The sequence below is a fragment of the Quercus suber genome, unplaced genomic scaffold (genome assembly GCF_002906115.3).
Source record: "Quercus suber isolate HL8 unplaced genomic scaffold, Cork oak 2.0 scaffold_22, whole genome shotgun sequence".
NCBI classification, from domain to species: domain Eukaryota; kingdom Viridiplantae; phylum Streptophyta; class Magnoliopsida; order Fagales; family Fagaceae; genus Quercus; species Quercus suber.
This window is the reverse complement of record NW_027069487.1, coordinates 1,329,490-1,350,635: the sequence shown is the minus strand read 5'-3', so window position 1 is coordinate 1,350,635 and position 21,146 is coordinate 1,329,490. Positions and strand designations below refer to the sequence as shown.

Here is a 21,146-nt window from a genome sequence, read left to right as displayed (position 1 = left end):
GTTTGGAATATTACACAATATATTTATATATTATAGCAATAACTGATTGCACTATTTGATAAACCTTTTGAAAAATTGTGTTAACGCTTGGTAATTATTAATTTATTATACATTGTAGTTTTTTTTTTTTTTTTTGAGGGAATCTACATTGTAGTTTTTATATAACTGTTGCAATTGTATGATATATATATAATCATCATTGTTATAATATATTACATGAATTTGGTAGATTCTCTAGCAGTTTTCGGTATAATATACATTATATAATATATTTAAATACTTTTGGATCGTTTTGATTCGTAGGAAAGAGAATTTGAAATTTGAACAGAATAGGAATCGTAAAGCGTGTAAAGAAATCATTCAGTATTATTGTTGCTACAGTTGGCGTGGCTTCATTCCTGGACCTTTTCAATATATAACCCCAAAAAAAAAAAAAAAAACTGACTTACAAATAGATATTTCAAAGAAGATCCACAAATTTCTTGTGTTTCTAAGAAAGTTGAAAGATAAAAAGTTAAGAAAAATTAACCAAATAAAGAAATCGTTCAGCATTATTGTTGCTACCATTAGTGTGGCTTGATTATTGAACATTTTCACTATTTAACAAAGAAAATTGACTTACAAATAGAAATTTTGGAGAAGACCCACTAGTTTCTTGTGTTTCTAAGAAATATGAAAGATAAAAAGTTGAGAAGAAGTTACCTAATGAATATGAATCACTATCTATACCCAAAAGATTATAACCCTTCAATAGACACATTTTCATTCAATAAGCACATTTTCGTTCAATAGGCACACTTTCGGCCAATAAGCACCTTTAATATATATCAAATATGAAGAGTTATAACCTTTCAATAGGCACCTTTTGGTATATCCAATTTAAATAATTTTAACCTTTCAAAGGGCACCTTTTAGTATACACACATACAACACAAACTACATTAGAGATGCAACATTATGTCTCTTATTCATTCCTACAAAAAACTAATAAATAAAACATTACTTCTTCTTTTTCCTTGAAACTAATCAATAGCTATTCCTGTGCATTGGACGGGTTAGCAACTAGTGTGTGTGTATTTGTGTGTATGTGTGTTTTATATTTTATGATGCATGAATTAGCGACTAGTAAGCATAATATCACTACAATATGAGATGCATGCATGTAGATCTTACATAAATGTGGGACAAATTTTGGTTGTCTTGATTTTATGCAGGTAACAATAATTTATATTTATTTTATGTGACAAAATAGCTATAATAATATCACTCTCAAACACGTGATTCATGCATGTGGATTTTACATACATGTAAAAGGAGTGTTACACAAATTTTTTACATACGATACTTTCTAAATAATCACAAATAAGTAAACACATATATAAAATGGTGAAAATAGAGGTGTGCATGGGACGGATTGGGCAGGTAAATGCCAATAATATTTCTATCTAATTCGCCACTGGCGAGTTGAGAAAATTTTAATCTGCCATAGACCTACCAAAGTCTAAACCCAGCTGATTGGTTATAAAGTTTGGTAGTTTCAACTTAGCGGGTTAGATAGGTTGGGCGGGTTGGCATTAACAATGTTCTTAAAAAAAAAAAAAAATCACAAACTACAATTTGTCATTGAATAATCTCAAAATATAACTAACGCATACCAAAAATTAAAGGTAGATTTCATTGAATAATCTCAATTCCAACACAAACATAGGGTCAATGAAAAAGAGATATATCATCTCTAACAGACCTTGTCTCCACCAAAAAAAAAAAAAAAAACAGTAGGCTACTGCCTTACCACAAAGGAAAATTAAATTAACAAACTCAAAGTCTTGACATTCCCAAAGTCACATCAATTATTCAAAATAATAACATACCAACATAACAAATAAACTTCAAAATGATATGCATGTTCTTGAAAACAATTATCACAAACTGTGTGTATATATATACACACACACACTTGCATACAAGGATAACCAACCTTGGTACCTAAACTAACTGTATTACAAATGATAAGAACCACCAAGAGTATTAAACGTGCACAACAGTAGAATTAACTCTATTATTAGAAACTAAATGACCTCCAACTTTTCAAAAAGATTAAAGAAGAAATAGACAAAACAATAAGAAAGAAGGAGAGAGAGGAAGCAGTTGAAGGAGAGTTGGGACCGACCTAAGTGAAACACACCTTAGGTCAACTTGTGCACAAGTTAGGCCATCCCAGTATAGATGCACCTTGCCAGAAGTCTTGAACGTATAGTGTGTTCACAGTAGGAATAGCTATCACAGATATTATAGCAGGAACACAACACGACAAGGTAACTAAAACATTTTTACGAATATCACTAACGCCTAAATAACAACAAAGGTAGAATAACAAGGTCGTGGCAGAATAATACAACCATGAATATCAAGATTATGACAAACAATTCAGCAATAAGGTAACTAATTAATTATTCATCAACCAAAAAGTAGAGCTTGTCTGTCCAAAGAAATGGGCTTAGTTTTTCAACAAACACAAGTCCAAAAAGGGAGCTGATCTCCAATGTGGATAACCTCAGAGAAGGCTTCTACCATAAAAATTACACACTTTGGAAAAAGGACCTAGATGGCTTCAACTCTAATTCTTAACTTATCAGAGAGTGGGTTTGTAGAGAGGGAGAGAAACGGGTAGTCTGTTGATGCATGCCCCTATTCCTATCACTTATGTTTTTCTTTGATTTCTGTGTTTTTCTTTTCTCCCTTTCTTCTTTCTCGCTATATCTCTAATTCTTGTCGTCGTTCTTCCTTCGTTCATTATTTATAACTATTGTCTTTTACCCCTCAACTGTTTTTGGCTCGTTGTGGGTGTCCTTCCAAGATTGCCCACTGGCCTGCCGACTACCCAACCACTACCACTACACTGTGCTAGCTATGCCATGTCTCATTCCCAGACAAAAAATGGCTTGTTTTATCTTTTACCTCTCTTTGTTCTCATTACTCTCATCTGGATAAGGGCTAAACCTCTCCCTCACCTACCTTTATGGCATGCATCCAGTGACTCTAACTCATACTTACTTCTTTTAGGTGAAATGCCATCCTATTAGGATATTTCTCCCCAAAGAAGTTTGAGCAGGAATCCCAAAATAGGCTCCTCCTTTCTCCCCACCACTAGACTACACCCTCTCATACCTTTGACCCGTGACCCACCTCCTATGTATTGGCTGGGTACAAGTAGTTAGTACTTGGGCCCTGTGTGTATGCTTCACTTCCGTCTGAATCTATTACTTTTCTGGCCTTCATGCCTTTGCTGTTGCCTCCATATTTTTCTGATTATGTTGTACGTTTTGGTAAGCTTTTAACTCTTGCAACATGAAAGGCATATGGTCCTTTGGGTTCACATTTTCTTGCTTGGCCGAGCCTCCTTCCTGTGTTCGTGGGCCTCTTAGCTAGGGATCCTGACATGACACTGCATTGTTCCTGCTATATCATTACCTCTATTTTAATCCTTTGTTACCCATAGGCTTTTGGGCTGATGCTCTTGCTAGTCCCATTTTCCACATCCTTGCCTCTTTTGGGCTTTATTGGCTAACATTCCTATTGTGCTAGCCTATTTCCCATATTCTTACATCTTTTGGGTTTTATTGGCCAACATTCCTACTGTGCCAGTCCATTTTATTATTTGGGCTTCCTCAGCCCGTTTGCTTCTTCTTTACCTCTTTTACTCCTATTGGCTTTTGCTAAATCCTTTGGGCTTCCTCGGCCCAATTATTACATCTTCACCTCTCATTACTTTTTGGGCTTATTAGCTTTTAAACCAACCCAATGAATTTGCTAATTCATTTCTTGGGCTTCTCCTGCCCATTCACCCCCTCTTTACGTCTTGTTGTTCCCATGGATTTACTACTCCATTCCTTAGGCTTTCTTGGCTCATTTCCTTCTTCTTTACCACTTATTATTCTTGTGGACCTGCTGACCATTATTTCTGTCATTCCAGTCTACTGGACTTTACTTTACTATTTTCTCTTCCCATTTTCTTCATATTGTTGGGTTTCTTCTACTATTAGGTCTTTTGTCAAAAGTAGGCATCAACAGGGTTTTAATGTTGACTTTTTACTTTTTATTTAAGGAATTGATTACTTATTAGCTATAAAAATTGATTAGGTGAATTGATTTACTTTAAATATAGAATATATAGTTGAACAATTTAAATTAATATATATTACTTTTTTATATGTATAATTAAGTGGGCAGGTTGGGTTGTAGTAGGCTGGCAATTTTTCAATTCGATTTGCTATTTTGAGGGTCTAACCCGCCCAATCTAAACCCCTTAACTTAATAACCCACAAGGGACGGGCAGGTTAATTGCGGGTTGGGTAGGTTGGCAAGTCAAGTTGATATTTTGCACACCCCTAATAGAGATGCAATTGTGGAATTTAGGGCTTTCTTTATCCTTTTACTTATGCAAAATGTGTAAACAAATATTTATATATTAATATTAGTCAATATATGTTAGGCTTCATGACTAAATATAGTGGCTTTAAGGTTTGAATGTGATTTCATAGTGTATTGGAGCTTAACAATAAGTAATGTTAAGTTGTCTTTTTTTAAGAAAAATAAAATAAATAAATAGATAGGTTTGAAATTATTTTGGATTCATTAAATATATGTGAAAAAATTTGAGATTAAATTGCTAAAATTTTATAGAATTTGAACCAAAATGGACCAAATTTATCAAACTAGACTGAAATAGACCAAAGTGGAATGAAGTAGACTAATTGGACTAAAATGGACCTTAAGGGACCGAAATGAAGCGAATTGGACTGAATGAACTGCTGTGGACCAAGTGGACTGAAATGGACCGTAAGTGATATTCAAAATGGACCAAATTGGGTAGAAGTAGACCAAAATGAACCGAAGCAGACAGTATAGACAGATGTGGACTAAAATTCACAGAATGGACCAAAGTAGACCGAATTAGACCAAAGTAGACTGAAATGGACTAACGTGTACTAAATAGACTGATGTGGATCAAAATTAATAGAATGGACCGATGTGGACCAAAAAGGATAGAATAAACCAAAGTGGACCGAAATTGACCAAAATGCAAAGCTGATATAGCTCACGAGAGCGTAGCAATAATAAATGTTACACTTCATCTTTTATATGATTTCAATGACAACTATGAATACAAAGGAACCTAGATACATTCATGAACAATTTTCTAAGATAAAAAAGCCAATTGAGAATATAAATTTTATAATTTTTATTTTTGGCTATTTAATTCAATGTTATTTAATGAAAATTGGGAAAAGCATGTACTCTACCATTTTTAGTATTTTATCTAAAAACTCTTTTGCTTACAATATATAGAAGGACAAAGTGACCACTACAGTTGTGTTCTTCGTACGTACGTTTGCTTAGTATAGAAACAATACCATAACATATTTTTTGATAAGCAATACCATAACATATTAGTTATGATAATATATGTATAAATATTTGCTGAATCCTATATAAACCCAACTTATGCTATATATGCAACCAATTTCTTACATGTTCAAAAGTATATCTCTGTGTTCAGTTTATTTTATGTTTTAATTCGCTAAAACATTTTGTTTTGTTTTTTTAACCTCTAACAGACTCGTATTGTTCTATTGCCCACTACCCGATCTAAATATATGAAAAAGCTATCTGGGTTTCTCTGTTAATATCCAAGTTTTTTGGGCTCAATTCTTTTCATTTTCCTCATGGGTTGGGCTGGGCTGGGCTGGGCTGGGGAGGAGTGCAACTTAATTCAACCAAATATATAGCCTCTATATATGACCCATAAACCAACTGATACGTACTACTACCGGTGATGCTGATGAATGATCAAAGTTGTGAAAAATGTCATGTTGCCATGCTGATTCTGGTAATAATTATGAATTGGTGTCTCTCTTCAACTCCCCCTCCTTCCTCCTTTAATCCAAGCAAACCCTAAATAACCAAATCTCCTAGAATCATAGAAACAAAGACAAATAAGAAGGAGAAAATGGATTTTGAACGTAGTAGATCTACTACGTTTCCATTCTTTTTTTTCTTTTTTTTTTGAAAGGTACTACGTTTCCATTCTTCACCAAGTTGTTCCATCTTCAGAGATTATAATTTTGAAGTTAGAATTTTTCCTATGAGGTCAAATTTACTTCTCATTGCATAAAACAAATGGGAAATCCGTTATCGTCTCACAATCCATGGCCCTAAGCCGAGATTATAATTTTGAAGTTAGAATTTTTCCTATGAGGTCAAATTTACTTCTCATTGCATAAAACAAATGGGAAATCCGTTATCGTCTCACAATCCATGGCCCTAAGCCGAGATTATAATTTTGAAGTTAGAATTTTTCCTATGAGGTCAAATTTACTTCTCATTGCATAAAACAAATGGGAAATCCGTTATCGTCTCACAATCCATGGCCCTAAGCCGAGATTATAATTTTGATTATAATTTTGAAGTTAGAATTTTTCCTATGAGGTCAAATTTACTTCTCATTGCATAAAACAAATGGGAAATCCGTTATCGTCTCACAATCCATGGCCCTAATGGCTTAATCCGAAGCCCATGTTTTGAATGTGCTTAAAGTGACTTGGACCTAGGAAAAATGATTAACTGCTTATATATTGATTTTTCATGCATTCCCATTTTATAATCTAGAGTTACAAAAAGCCAGACAGAAATCCATATCCTTTTGAAATAAAATTCCATTGCATACATTCAAATCCATGCTTTTCTTAAACATAATTTCTCTCATTTTGACTTTAATAGCAGACGTAAATAAATTGAGGGTTACAAAAGCTAAAGTGGGAAGCCTAATATAATTCGACTTGGATTTCTGCACATGCTACAAATTACTGAGTACTTAGTCTATTGTAGGGCTGTAATTAACTAAGTGGAATTTTGCTTAGTAGTGCATGTTAGAGTTCGATTTGATAATAAAAGTAAAATAACTTTTAAGCTCAAATTCGTCAAAATGTCCAAAAACTTGAACTTGGCTTGACTCAACTTAATATTTTAATCAAGCCAAGCTCAAGTTCGATATTAAACTTTTAAGCTCAAGATCCAACAAATTGCATTATCAAAGCTTGACTCGACTTAATTTTTTAATCAAGCCAACCTCATACACGGTATCAAGCTTTTAAGCTAAAAATCTAACAAAATTGCATCATCAAATGCTTAATTTTCCAAAAATCAAGTAAACAAAACAACATAATGATTGCATCATGTTTCTAATCCCACATGTCATCAACATTCAAATTACAAGTTTTCATGACTACATTCATTGATTGATCATTCCTTGTTTAAAGATTGAGCAATTGTTAAAAATACAAATTTGCATCAATTGATTAGTTTCTACACAATTTTTGCAACTTTAATTTATAAATAAATAAATGATTTTTTAACGTGTATTTGTTTGGTTTTTGCTTATTTGCCAAAAACTTTTTGCCTTTTTGGGTGCGTTTGTGCTTCCCACAGTTGCATTTTGCGCATTTTCAAGCTTTTTTTTTTTTTTTTGGGGACTTGCGTGCAATCAGGGAAATGAACATTAAATTCATTAATAAACAGTAACTAAAATATATTTTTCTATTATTTTCAGTAGGCACACTTTGTCTCAATTATTTTTTTGCAAATAAAATAATATAACTTTTAGTGTTTTTATTATGCTTGTATCAGTGTATGTGTATATATATATATATATGTGTGTGTGTGTGTTAAATATACTGATATTTCAAAAACAGCCATTGTTTAAAAAAATAAATAAAAAACAACCCTCACCATTTCTCTAATTTACACTTCCATGGCCATCTCCTACTCCAACCTTCCCTCACTCACCTTTCCTTCCCCAATTACCAAAAACCAGTTCCCATTTTCCATCAAATCCCTCAGCACCAAACCACCAAAACGCCGCCGTTTCGAAATCCGCTTCTCAACGTCAAAGAACAACGAATTTAGAGTCAGAGAGGCAGTCGAAACCCGCGTTGGTTTGGTTTTGCCTGGGGGTAGTTGGTGGAGTCTAGGCGAGGAGGAGGATGATGATGATGATGATGATGATGGCAATGTAGAAAGTAGAACAAAGTCGGCGCCGGCGAAGCCAATCACGGCGGTCTTCGCTCTTCGGCGAATGTGGGAATTGATTTCCGGTGACGGTAGATGGGCCATTTTTGTTGGTTTTGGCGCATTGGTTATAGCTGCGGTGCGTTTTGTTAATTTATTACTGTTCTTTTTCTCTTTCTTTTCTATGAATGCTTTAGCTTGAGTTACATAAAAGCTTGTTTGGGATGAGGAAATCTAGGAAGCACGATCACTTCATTTAGGTGACGTAACCGACTATTTTATGTTATGAGCAATTTTTGCTCGTGTCACAGTGTTGTACCCGTACTGATATCCATGCTTGATGCTTCTTAGGAGGAAATAAATGGCATGGATTCCCAAAAAAAAAATTTATTGGCTAAATTACTGTTTTGGGCCTCTAACAATAGGATAATTTCAATTTGTACAAAGTTTTCAGGAATCTTCTCTCGTACCATTACATGGCGACTTATAAAACCATTTACGTGTATTATTCAAACAAGTTATTAAATAGATCATGTGATAAATGTACACGTGGATGGTTTTATTAATCGCCACGTAATGGGTTGAAGGAATTTCCTTCTAAACTGGTTTGGAGATGGAACTTTTTCCTTTCAACTTTGCCGCCATACATTTAATTGCCTAATTATATTAATTGTGTCAATTTCATGCCTCAACTTTGACTTCTAAGGATAATAACAACACGGTTTTGAAAGTTCGGGGACAAAATTGTGTTTCAATTAATAGTTGAGAAACTTTAATTTCCAAAATTATTGTAGGAAATTAACACTTTTAAATGTACAGGGTTGAAATTCAAATTGTGACAAATGTATGAGACCAAAATTTTTAACGAATAATCCATTTCTTCTCGGAGAAATGACAAATAAAAAGTGAATGGTATAATTATAAAATTAGATTTTTATTTTATTTCTATTCAATTTTTTATGATCTACCCATTATATTCCATTATGTTTTATAAACTCCCAAACATAGCGTAGAACTTTGTAATTGGAAAGGTAAAGAATCTTGTAGGTGATGATTTAATGAGTTGTGTTGATGAATATGTGGTATATGAGTGTAGTAGATCTAGATGATATATTGCTACAACTAGGATGCACTAGCCATATTTTGCAATAACAAAAAGGCAATGTACCTTCTCATTGCCTCATATAGCCCAAATCAACCTAGTATACACTTTGTGTGCTTCACGCACAATCCTTGGCGGTTCTTTAATTTCCAAAATTATTGTAGGAAATTAACACTTTTAAATGTACAGGGTTGAAATTCAAATTGTGACAAATGTATGAGACCAAAATTTTTAACGAATAATCCATTTCTTCTCGGAGAAATGACAAATAAAAAGTGAATGGTATAATTATAAAATTAGATTTTTATTTTATTTCTATTCAATTTTTTATGATCTACCCATTATATTCCATTATGTTTTATAAACTCCCAAACATAGCGTAGAACTTTGTAATTGGAAAGGTAAAGAATCTTGTAGGTGATGATTTAATGAGTTGTGTTGATGAATATGTGGTATATGAGTGTAGTAGATCTAGATGATATATTGCTACAACTAGGATGCACTAGCCATATTTTGCAATAACAAAAAGGCAATGTACCTTCTCATTGCCTCATATAGCCCAAATCAACCTAGTATACACTTTGTGTGCTTCACGCACAATCCTTGGCGGTTGTTTTTTTTTTTTTTGGGTTTGCATGTCAAAAGCACTCTTTGTTTTGAAAATTTATATTCAAAAATGCTTACACTGGGAGTAGAATTGGTTTCGTTACTAGTTTAGCTGTTCTGAGCTCTCAGCTTTGACGTTCATTAAGCCTCTTCAAATCATTTAAACTTTTTTTTTCCTTTTTGAAATAATGTATAACTCTTTGCATATTCATTTTCTTTGATTTTATATGTCCATCTACAGTCACTTTCTAACATATGTTTCTCTGCTGCAGCTTTCAGAGATATCAATACCAAGTGTATTGACAGCATCAATCTTTTCTGCACAGAATGGTGAAACTGTGGTGTTCTGTAGGAACTCACAGTTCTTACTTATCTTGTGTGTCACATCGGGGATATGCAGGTTGGTTCATATATAGTAAAATTTTGTTAACATTTAAGTTTAGACAGACAACAAGCAATTTTGTAAAACTAAATTCAATATTTATATTTTGATTCTTCTTGAATTATTTTACCAGAATCAATATATAACATTCTTATTAAATTTTCTTTACTCCATGTGTTCTTTCTGAATGGTCAAATTAAAGTTCCATTTGATTTCATACATGTGTGCCACTTAGTAGTGGATTTATGGATGTCGAATGCATAGCTCCTTTATAGCAGAAATTTTATATGTATGGGTAAAATGTCAGTTTTACAAAATCTAGACCTTAAAATTTTATTCATATTATCCTTTAATTGCTCATCCATAATTATATGCTGTGATTTCTGATGATTATTATAGGAGAACTATTGTCTGGCATGGGGAACTGATTGCGTGATCAACACGATCTCCTTTTTGTATGCTTAGGAATTAAGGGTTAGTTTGTCCTTGTAATTGAGGCCATACACAAGGTCCTGCCCTGTTTCTCAATTACATGTACTGATACTGAAATGGACAAGGCGAGAATGGAGATGATCACTATGTGCAAACTGTGACACTTCCTTCTTTTTTATCTTATTTTTAATAGATGAATTTGTATGGTGTGGTGGTTATGTGAAATTTTAACAAGGAAAATTTAAATGCACTCCAACAAGTTGACTAGCTTTAAAGTTGCAATCCATCATGAAAGTGCCCAGGGAACATATGATGTCCACATAATTTGGTTATTTTGTATAGTGTTTATAATAACATATCTTATGTAAAAGGTATAGGAAATTGTAATTTGAGCTATTTATATAACTTCTTATGTTTTGAGGTTGTTGGTTTTTAATTATGTTTCTTTTAAATTTCAGTGGCCTGCGGAGTGGCTGTTTTGCAATTGCGAATATGATCTTGGTGAGTCTGTTGATCTTAGTTATTTCTCAAAGAATCCCCCCAAGTGATAGTTTTGACTTTATGGAGGCTATGAGACATATACCTTCCCTGTCGTTGCCATGCTAATTGACATAATGGTTTGTTTCATCTGTTACTTTCAGCAGGAAGTTTCAACTTTTTGATACAGAAATGAATTTTTCGGCTTAACATATTAACTGTGAAGTGACATTTTATACACATTACTAATTGTTAAGAAAGTGAGAACTAAATCCAAATGTGTATATGATTGATGTGATGTCATGACAACTAGTTCCAAAGCAGCTCCTTTAATTTGAAGTCAGAACTTTCAGTTCATTTAGACTGAACTACATTTTCTGATAGGCAACATGTTATGTCTCTAAACTTCATCGCCACCTTGTCCCAGCTGCCAAAGTTGCCTTATGAGTTATTACCTCCTTCCAGTGTAGTTTAATATGTAGTAGACTTTTTATCTGAGAGAACATCTGCCCAATTAACATTTTAAAAATCATTATATGAAATATGAGAAAGTTTAAGAGCATTACTCTTTGGTGGAAGTTCCACCTAGATATCTCACGATGTTATCAAGGGCAATTTGTAAACAGACTTGCATTTTTTACAACAAAAGTGTTATCTTGTGAGTTATTGTTGTCTGGTTGACCTATAAACAAGCTTGAGTTGGTCCCTTGAGGGGGAAAGTTGGGGAACATGTTTGAGACCAAACCAGTTTCATAGTGTTTTTTCCCCCAGTTACACAATTCTTTCCATTTACTTGCCTTTTCCTCCACTGTTTATTGTCAGTTTATCACTGCCTTTTGATGAGTGCTGTCTATTTCTGTTGTTGAAGTTTTTTTTTTTTTTTAATAAATTTTTGATAAGTAACATTTCTGTTGTAAAAGTTAGTGAGAGCAAACCTGTTTTTTGTCTGTGAGAGCAAACAATTTTGACTTTTACTTAATAAAAAATAAATAAATAAATACTGTGGTATATTGTCTTTGGCCCATGATCTTCTAAGGTCCATTTAGGCATTGTTCCTTTTGCTTTAGCCTTGATTGTTTTCTGTCTGTAACCACCGAATCATTTTTATGTGCTTGCAATTATTGATGTCTTCAAGAATGCTAACTAATATGGCTTCATTTTCTTTTTTTGGCATTTGATTTTGCAATTTAGAAATTCTTTTTTTTTTTTTTTTTTACCATTGTTGCTTAAATTCTACTTGTTTTTGGCAAAGTGCTTATTACATCATCTGGTCCTCCATATGTCATATTGCAGGTTATGCGTCTCAGGGAAACTCTATATTCATCTATTCTTTTTCAGGTTTGTGTTTTAGTTTGGAATTGTAATGTATATGAGGTGTCATGAGTATCTTTTTTCATTCAATAGAGTACTCTATTTTGGTGTATCTTCGATATAGGATATATCCTTTTTCGACAGAGAAGCAGTTGGTGATTTGACGAGCAGGCTTGGGGCAGATTGTCAAAAACTGTCTCATGTTATTGGGAACGATGTTCATCTTATATTACGCAATGCTCTTCAGGTTGCAGTTCTTAGCAAATACTTTATTCTTTCCCTTAACTGGCCTTCAGTGGTAGAGTCAATTTTATGGTTAAATTTCTGTGTTTAGGGGACAGGTGCATTGATCAACCTGATGACTTTATCTTGGCCTCTTTCATTATCAGCATTGGTGATATGCTTCATTCTATCTATGATTTTTCTGTTTTATGGCCAGTAAGCATCTGTACCTTCTCTAAACTTGATAGGCATATCACATTAGTCTTTTAAAAATTGAGTTTGTGTTTCCACAAACATCTGTATTATATAAAAAAACAAAGTGGTGTATTGATTATCTTTATGTGTATTCAAGTTGTCCTTATCCCAGAATAATTTATTGTTAACCATCAAGTTGCTCTCCCCTCTTATTATTTGCTACAAGATCTCTTTTTGATCTGTTCATATCCTCAACAATTTAGGTGAAGAGGAATAAATTATTGTGTAATGTGAAAAATTGCATCTAAATTCTTTTATACGTCTTCATCTTCTGTTATATAGAGGATCTTCTCTGAATCAACCGCTGTAGGGTTATTAATTCTAAATTTTGGCTTTGATTGGGACATTGTATATATGCATAAACTTCAATGTTTATTGCTTCCTCCTGCACTGAGAATTTTTGCCTTCAGCTTATTAGGGTGTCTTTTACTGGCCTCTTGATTGTTTAATGGCATTGTCAAACATGCTCTGGTGTGCTGGTTAACAGGTACCAAAAGAGAGCTGCAAAGTTAATCCAAGAGTACACTGCTGGTGCTAACGAAGTATAGGCAGAAAACTGATATTGCTTTTAAAAATTTGACACTTGAAGAATCTTTTTCTATGCTCATTTCTGTTTCCTTTTTGAATGTAGGTTGCACAAGAGACACTTTCTTTAATGAGAACTGTTCGGATTTATGGAACTGAAAGTAAAGAACTTGGAAGGCAACAATTCTTACCGTTAATTTCCTGTCAAATACTCAAGTGTCCATTTTTGTAATTGTCTCTTTGGTGGACTCACTGTGCAGCAAGTCACAGAGTCTGACACTCAAAGCACCCATATTTGTTTATGTGCATGATCATGATTCTGTTAAGTGATCCATCCTTACGGTGTTAGGTACAAGCAATGGCTGGACAAATTAGCTTTCGTAAACATTCGAGAAAGTGTGGCTTATGGATTGTGGAATATGAGTTTCAATACCCTATATCGTTCAACACAGGTTTGACATACTTTTAGTTTATAAAAACTGACAGTTTTAGGTTTAAAAAATGCTAGTTTTCTCTGAAGCTTTCTACAATGCTGGTTTCATTTGTATGTTTTTATTAGAGTATCAGTGGGGTGTTTAGCCCTGAAAAGGGTAACTTGTCTTTACTTACTCTAGCTCTTTTATTATGTCTAATGCCACAACACCAATTTTTTCTTCTTTCGACATGATACATCCTAAGCCTCATGCTGAGCCTTTTTTCTTTTGTTCGGGGGGTGGGGTACAAAGTTTTCCTCCAACTAATTACATGGTGACTTATAAAATTATCCACTTGTATTATTTAAACAAGTCACATGACTCATTAAATAGGTCCTATGACTAAAAGTACAAATGAGTGGGTTTATCAATTGCCACATAATGGTTGGTAACTTGGAGAAATTTTCTTGCAAAGCGGTTTAGAGGTAAACTTTTTTCTTTTTCTTTTTTTGATGGGATTGGGTGGGGGGAGGGGGAATAAATACTAATCAATTACCTGACAGATTAAATTGTTCACAAGTTACAAGCTAATTTTTGTATTTAATGCATGTCCCTGGTTGTTGGAACCCGTAATGCCAGGTCCTTTAGCATCTTATGTGCAAGGGGATGTCTTTAAAAGCATTTGATTGTGGATATACCGTTCTTAGACTCTATAATTTAAAGGTCTCATACTGCAAACACGACCACAAGTCTCATACATATTCCAAATGCTTACTTTACCACACGACACATTTGTAAGTCATATACTCCTAGAGCTTAACTAGATACTGATACATGTTAAATTTTTGTACATGATCTAGGGCATCATGATGGACAAATGCATATCTTTTGAGAGTGCTTTCATGAATTTGTTGTTGATACATTGCAAAAATATTTGAAGCTTATTTCTGTTTCAAATAATTTTGGATGAGTAATAACCTTTCAGTAATTGAAGAAAGAGAGTACTGCTCAAGTATGCACAAAAGGATCTTCAATAGTTACCATCTAAAATGAACACCACTAACTCAAACCAAATGGTCCTGGATGTATACTAGAAGTTGCCATTGAAATGAAGTTTTTGTAGCTTGACTTCCACAATGTTTTTCATACCACATTTTACAGGTTATTGCGCTTCTGTTAGGAGGAATGTCAATTTTGAGTGGTCATGTGTCGCCTGAACAACTTACTAAGTATGTATTATACTGTGAGTGGTTAATTTATGCAACTTGGAGGGTCACAGATAATTTATCATCATTACTACAGTCCGTTGGAGCAAGTGAAAAGGTCTTCCAGTTAATAGATCTCTTGCCTAGTGACCAATTCTTATCAAAAGGCGAGCACTCTGTCTACTGTAGAATTGTAATTTTTTTAAAATTAATGATCCTTAATCATGATATATGTTGTTTAGGTTCCTTGTTTGACATGCTGCAAAAACCAAGGTCTATAAACTTATTGTACATTAAATACTCTTATCACTATGGTGCAAATTAAGGAGACTTCTTGAAATTGCTTTGACAAGTATTGCATTTTCACATTAGTTTTTATAATTGAACCAGTCTTTGCTTTTAGGTAATGCTTGACTCTTATGAAGAAACATTGAACGGGATAGTGACTCCTGATTTACTTTAGTTTAGCATATGCCAAAATTTTGTGAATTTCAGTTTCAACATGTGAGGTCAAGGGTTCACAACCCACTGGATGCATGTGTAGCTTATAATATATATATATATATATATTTTTTTTTTTTTAATTCTAGTTCTACCATGATATTTTGCTTTTGGTACAATTTAGTATTTGTTTTCACCTATGATAACTCAACTAAGAAATCTGTATTTTTCTGTATTCCTACAATATGTTATTCCTTCTGTTAAAAGTTTTGTTTAAATATGCCAATGAGCTATTCAAATGACTCCTCCTCCTCCTCCCATAATCATGGGATCAAGAGTGAGGTCATGGGTTCAAGCATCATTTTTTTTTATAAGTAAAATAAGTCTATATTAAAAAAGAAAACTACTTTATGCAAAAAGAGTACAAAGAAGTCAAATATTACAAGCAAGAAAAAAGAAAAGACAGAAAATTAATTACAACAGGAAGCACCAATGGGTTCAAGCATCATAATGGGTGCAAGTGTAACTTGCCCATAAAAATAAATAGAATATATTTTGTTTAAATATACTAATTAGTAATGGGATGCCCCACTGTCTACAGGTGTGAAGTTGCAGAAGGTAATGGGACATATTCAGTTTGTGAATGTAACTTTTCACTATCCTTCAAGGTTAACGGTACGTCTTTTTAAGGTTGAACTGACTTTGATTTATCTTCCTTTTTGTGTCCCAGATGTTTTCTTATGTTACCTGTTTACATAAATTTGTATGGAGAAAAGTAAATGACCAATAGTCCTTTGTAGTCCGTAAAGTACTCACTGCTTAGTGACATTAAACAGGTGCCCATTCTAGAACATGTAAACTTTTCTGTGAAAGCAAATGAAGTGGTCGCAATTGTAAGAAATTTATCTCCTTATTTAATACTGTTCCTCATTATGATGCTGGTGCAAGGATTTAAGAAGTTTCTGTACATTTAAACTTTTCCAAGGTTGGTATAAGTGGCAGTGGAAAAAGCACATTAGTCAATCTTTTGCTTCGTCTCTATGAGCCAAGTGATGGTCAGGTAAGTTACAATTACCTTGCATCTCATGTTAGCATCTTGAAATAAATGTATTTTTTTTCAGTAGCATCTTCAAATAAAATCAATAATTATATTAAATGAACTTAAGGATTTTTGACTTATTACTAAATGATTCATTGTGTTTTCAAAAAAAAAATTTCTTGGGACAATAGAACATACTACACCCCGTAAACCCAACTTCTCTTTATCAATGATTGCTGCACGTAAATTAGGCCTGGACGTGTATATTTCTGGGTTTTGCATTTCTAAACCCCAATTAGCACATTGCAATATGCCAACCTTAAAAATAAAACCAGTATATTATGAACTCAGAATGTAGCAAATAATATAGTTCATTTTTGGACTACAAATATGACAGGACTTTTATCTCTTACTTTAAAGGCTACCCTTGAGGAATTGACTTGAAACAATGAGTCTGGTTTGATTCCGAATGACTGTTCATTTGTCACTTGAAAGCATATCAATCAAAATTTTGACAGAAACTCTTGATGTTTATAATTTTGAAAACCTTTTGGACCATCTGAAAATATGCCTGATTCTTGTTCTTCTTGATTGCCTTTTGGAATGGAAACAGGAATGCAGTATGATGGGGGTATTTGTATCTAGATGTAAGAACATGATGACGTTTCCTTAAAGTTAGAATCCTTTATGTATATGAAATTTGGAGATGAGCTTTGGACTGCCAAGTCTAGCTACAAATTTCTTTTAATGTTGGGGTATTGCTTTCCAGGAAGAAATTTTTTACAGGTATTAGTAATTTATTGTTGATGGATCTTGTGAAAAAGGTGCTCTTAATTGCAGATTTATATTGATGGTTTCCCACTGAGAGAGTTGGATATCAGGTGGCTGAGAGAAAAAGTTGGATTTGTTGGACAGGTTAGACCACATAAACTAAACCACGCACTGAAGAGTGAAGATGGCTTTTCAATTATAATCTAAATCTTCGTTTCAGACAGGAACCTCATCTCTTTCATATGGACATCAAGTCAAATATTAGATATGGTTGCTCTAGACACGTTGAACAGAAAGATATAGAATGGGCTGCAAAACAGGCCTATGTTCATGAGTTCATCTCATCTCTACCTGATGGTTATGAAACTGTTGTTGATGATAATTTACTTAGCAGGGGACAGAAGCAGCGAATCGCTATTGCTAGGGCCATTCTTAGAGACCCTGCTATTCTGATCCTCGACGAAGCCACCAGTGCTCTAGATTCTGAAAGTGAACATTATGTTAAGGCAAGTTCTTTCAAGTTTCAATATCCCTAATAAGTTCACAAAAAAACAAAAACAAAAACATCTGAGTTTAAATGTTAGCTCACTGTTTCTGATATTGGTATCTTTTAGGGGGTTATGCATGCAATGGGAAATGACATCAAAGCCAAAAGAACTGTAATTGTCATAGCACATAGGTGATTGTGTTTTTTCCTCTCGTTTTTGCATTTTGAAGTTTTAATTATGAGACAATTTGCATTACAGTGACCAACCTTTTACAGGCTCTCTACAATTAAAACTGCTGACAGAATCATAGTACTGGACAGTGGTCGAGTCGTTGAGGTTAGATCTACTTTCTCAGTATTCAAAATAAACAATGTAATTGTTCTTGTCTACTGAAGATCTTGTAGAATATAATGAATCGAGTGTCCATATATGAAATTTCAGAAGCTTTTCTGATCTGTTATAGATTGATTTGAGCTGACAGAAGTTTCCCTAAAATAGCCACTGCTTTCCTGAATTAAGGAATATGTGGATGCCTCATGCCTATGCTTTACCACTAGTACTAAATAGGACATGCTTAAATGAATTTGGGGCCACCATATGTGGATCTCATTAAGATGTTCACTATACAAAAGATTGGCATTACATGAGCAACCTTGCAAGGTAGTTTCCTGTAGAAGCATGGATGCATATTAATATTCTGATTGTGATGACTTATTTGTGTTTGTGCAGATGGGTGACAACACAGAGCTCCTTCTCAAGGATGGCTTGTATGCACATTTATTTAAAATTCAAACAGATGCTCTGGCTTGATTCAAGATTGGGTTTTGACTGTACACGTCTCACTTCCGATTGGTATCGCAGCTTTGGTGGCTTCATGTATTTGTCGTTTGTTCATCTATGCTGCAATTTTCAGAATGGCTAAACTTAGGTACCATTTCTTAGGCGTTGTTATATCTTAGGTTTCCCGATCAAATTCAAACACATCGCAATATTGATCAATGCAACATATAAAACGATTTCTTTTTCAAGGATAATCAGATTCAATGTAACCATGTGTTTGAATTTAATTGATTCCTCTAACGTTTTATTGCTTGAAGCTTCTTATGTGTCTTCTTTTTATTCAATCACTGTTAAAGTGCAATTACACCATAGCTTCTGTTTGTATTTTACAATTACAATCTTCCTTAAAACTTTTGTTATAGTAATTTTCATTTGAGTAAATAATACAAATTTATTTTACACGAAAGAATACATATAACACTCTGCGTGTGTTTGTGTAAATAATAATATATTTATTCATTTGCATGAAAGAATAGTTGTGCTTTTGTCATACATACACTACGTGTCACTTGGCTTTGTATGGTGGATCATTAGTCTCACCATGCCCCAAGCACGTGGCACCAACTAGTGTAAGAACTAAGAACACTACGTGTTGCACTCCTTGCATTACATTATTATATTTACACAGCACCCTTGGTGCACCAATTAAGCAAAGAACATTAATCAACATAGTGAAATAAAAAGCCATGGACACCAAGAACAAAAAAGCCAGGGATTCCCAAGAGAACAAGGTAGCCAAGGAAGTTAACGAGCCAACAGGTCTTGATCATGGGGGTAAAGGGCAAAATACAGACCAGAGAAATGACAAGAAGGTAGTGAAAGAAAGAAAAGAACCTAAAGGCCTTCCACACCAACAAGTTCCACAGCCTTTGGTTGATATCTCCAGCGAAGCCCTTGAGCAAATTTGATGTCTTCAATATCAAAAACCCATGATTACCTTTGTTCTTTTCCTTTTTCGTTTTTCTGTTTTGTGAGGGAACAATATGTAGAAATGTAATATTACTTTTTTCTGTTGATGAATCAGAACGAATATTTGTTTTGTCATATTGCTGAACCTATCATTCCTTGCGCTCAAAAGAATTTAAAATTCTGCAGAAGTGATTTCCAAATATGCATTTGTCGCAAACAATTAAAATGTATAACCAGTATATTTTGCTTTATCTATTGTTTATAGAGGATATATTCTCAATGATCAAAAGAGTAGATCCTGAAACATACTCAAGTTTTTTTTTTTTTTTTTTTTATCTTGTAGAATATAATGAATCGAGTGTCCATATATGAAATTTCAGAAGCTTTTCTGATCTGTTATAGATTGATTTGAGCTGACAGAAGTTTCCCTAAAATAGCCACTGCTTTCCTGAATTAAGGAATATGTGGATGCCTCATGCCTATGCTTTACCACTAGTACTAAATAGGACATGCTTAAATGAATTTGGGGCCACCATATGTGGATCTCATTAAGATGTTCACTATACAAAAGATTGGCATTACATGAGCAACCTTGCAAGGTAGTTTCCTGTAGAAGCATGGATGCATATTAATATTCTGTTTGTGATGACTTATTTGTGTTTGTGCAGATGGGTGACAACACAGAGCTCCTTCTCAAGGATGGCTTGTATGCACATTTATTTAAAATTCAAACAGATGCTCTGGCTTGATTCAAGATTGGGTTTTGACTGTACACGTCTCACTTCCGATTGGTATCGCAGCTTTGGTGGCTTCATGTATTTGTCGTTTGTTCATCTATGCTGCAATTTTCAGAATGGCTAAACTTAGGTACCATTTCTTAGGCGTTGTTATATCTTAGGTTTCCCGATCAAATTCAAACACATCGCAATATTGATCAATGCAACATATAAAACGATTTCTTTTTCAAGGATAATCAGATTCAATGTAACCATGTGTTTGAATTTAATTGATTCCTCTAACGTTTTATTGCTTGAAGCTTCTTATGTGTCTTCTTTTTATTCAATCACTGTTAAAGTGCAATTACATCATAGCTTCTGTTTGTATTTTACAATTACAATCTTCCTTAAAACTTTTGTTATAGTAATTTTCATTTGAGTAAATAATACAAATTTATTTTACACGAAAGAATACATATAACACTCTGCGTGTGTTTGTGTAAATAATAATATATTTATTCATTTGCATGAAAGAATAGTTGTGCTTTTGTCATACATACACTACGTGTCACTTGGCTTTGTATGGTGGATCATTAGTCTCACCATGCCCCAAGCACGTGGCACCAACTAGTGTAAGAACTAAGAACACTACGTGTTGCACTCCTTGCATTACATTATTATATTTACACAGCACCCTTGGTGCACCAATTAAGCAAAGAACATTAATCAACATGGTGAAATAAAAAGCCATGGACACCAAGAACAAAAAAGCCAGGGATTCCCAAGAGAACAAGGTAGCCAAGGAAGTTAACGAGCCACCAGGTCTTGATCATGGGGGTAAAGGGCAAAATACAGACCAGAGAAATGACAAGAAGGTAGTGAAAGAAAGAAAAGAACCTAAAGGCCTTCCACACCAACAAGTTCCACAGCCTTTGGTTGATATCT

At 33.8% G+C, this 21,146-nt stretch overlaps 1 protein-coding gene across 2 annotated transcripts; it reads left to right on the top strand.

The window, feature by feature from the left end:
- Positions 1-7,745: 7,745 nt before the first annotated feature.
- On the top strand, positions 7,746-18,832 carry LOC112020952 (ABC transporter B family member 26, chloroplastic). 2 transcript variants are annotated; one of them, XM_065764686.1, is made up of 18 exons: positions 7,746-8,206; positions 10,048-10,175; positions 11,048-11,090; positions 12,360-12,404; positions 12,502-12,624; positions 12,712-12,815; positions 13,342-13,396; positions 13,486-13,556; positions 13,729-13,831; positions 14,954-15,164; positions 16,040-16,113; positions 16,275-16,331; positions 16,424-16,498; positions 17,318-17,392; positions 17,473-17,754; positions 17,863-17,927; positions 18,012-18,072; positions 18,466-18,832. In XM_065764686.1, the coding sequence occupies exons 1-18, from the start codon at positions 7,811-7,813 to the stop codon at positions 18,544-18,546; spliced, it is 2,049 nt and encodes a 682-aa protein (XP_065620758.1). In that variant the 5' UTR covers positions 7,746-7,810; the 3' UTR covers positions 18,547-18,832. The 2 variants fall into 2 exon arrangements, with proteins under 2 accessions (XP_065620758.1, XP_065620755.1); XM_065764683.1 differs by having other exon boundaries at positions 13,486-13,571.
- The last annotated feature ends 2,314 nt before the right edge of the window (positions 18,833-21,146 follow it).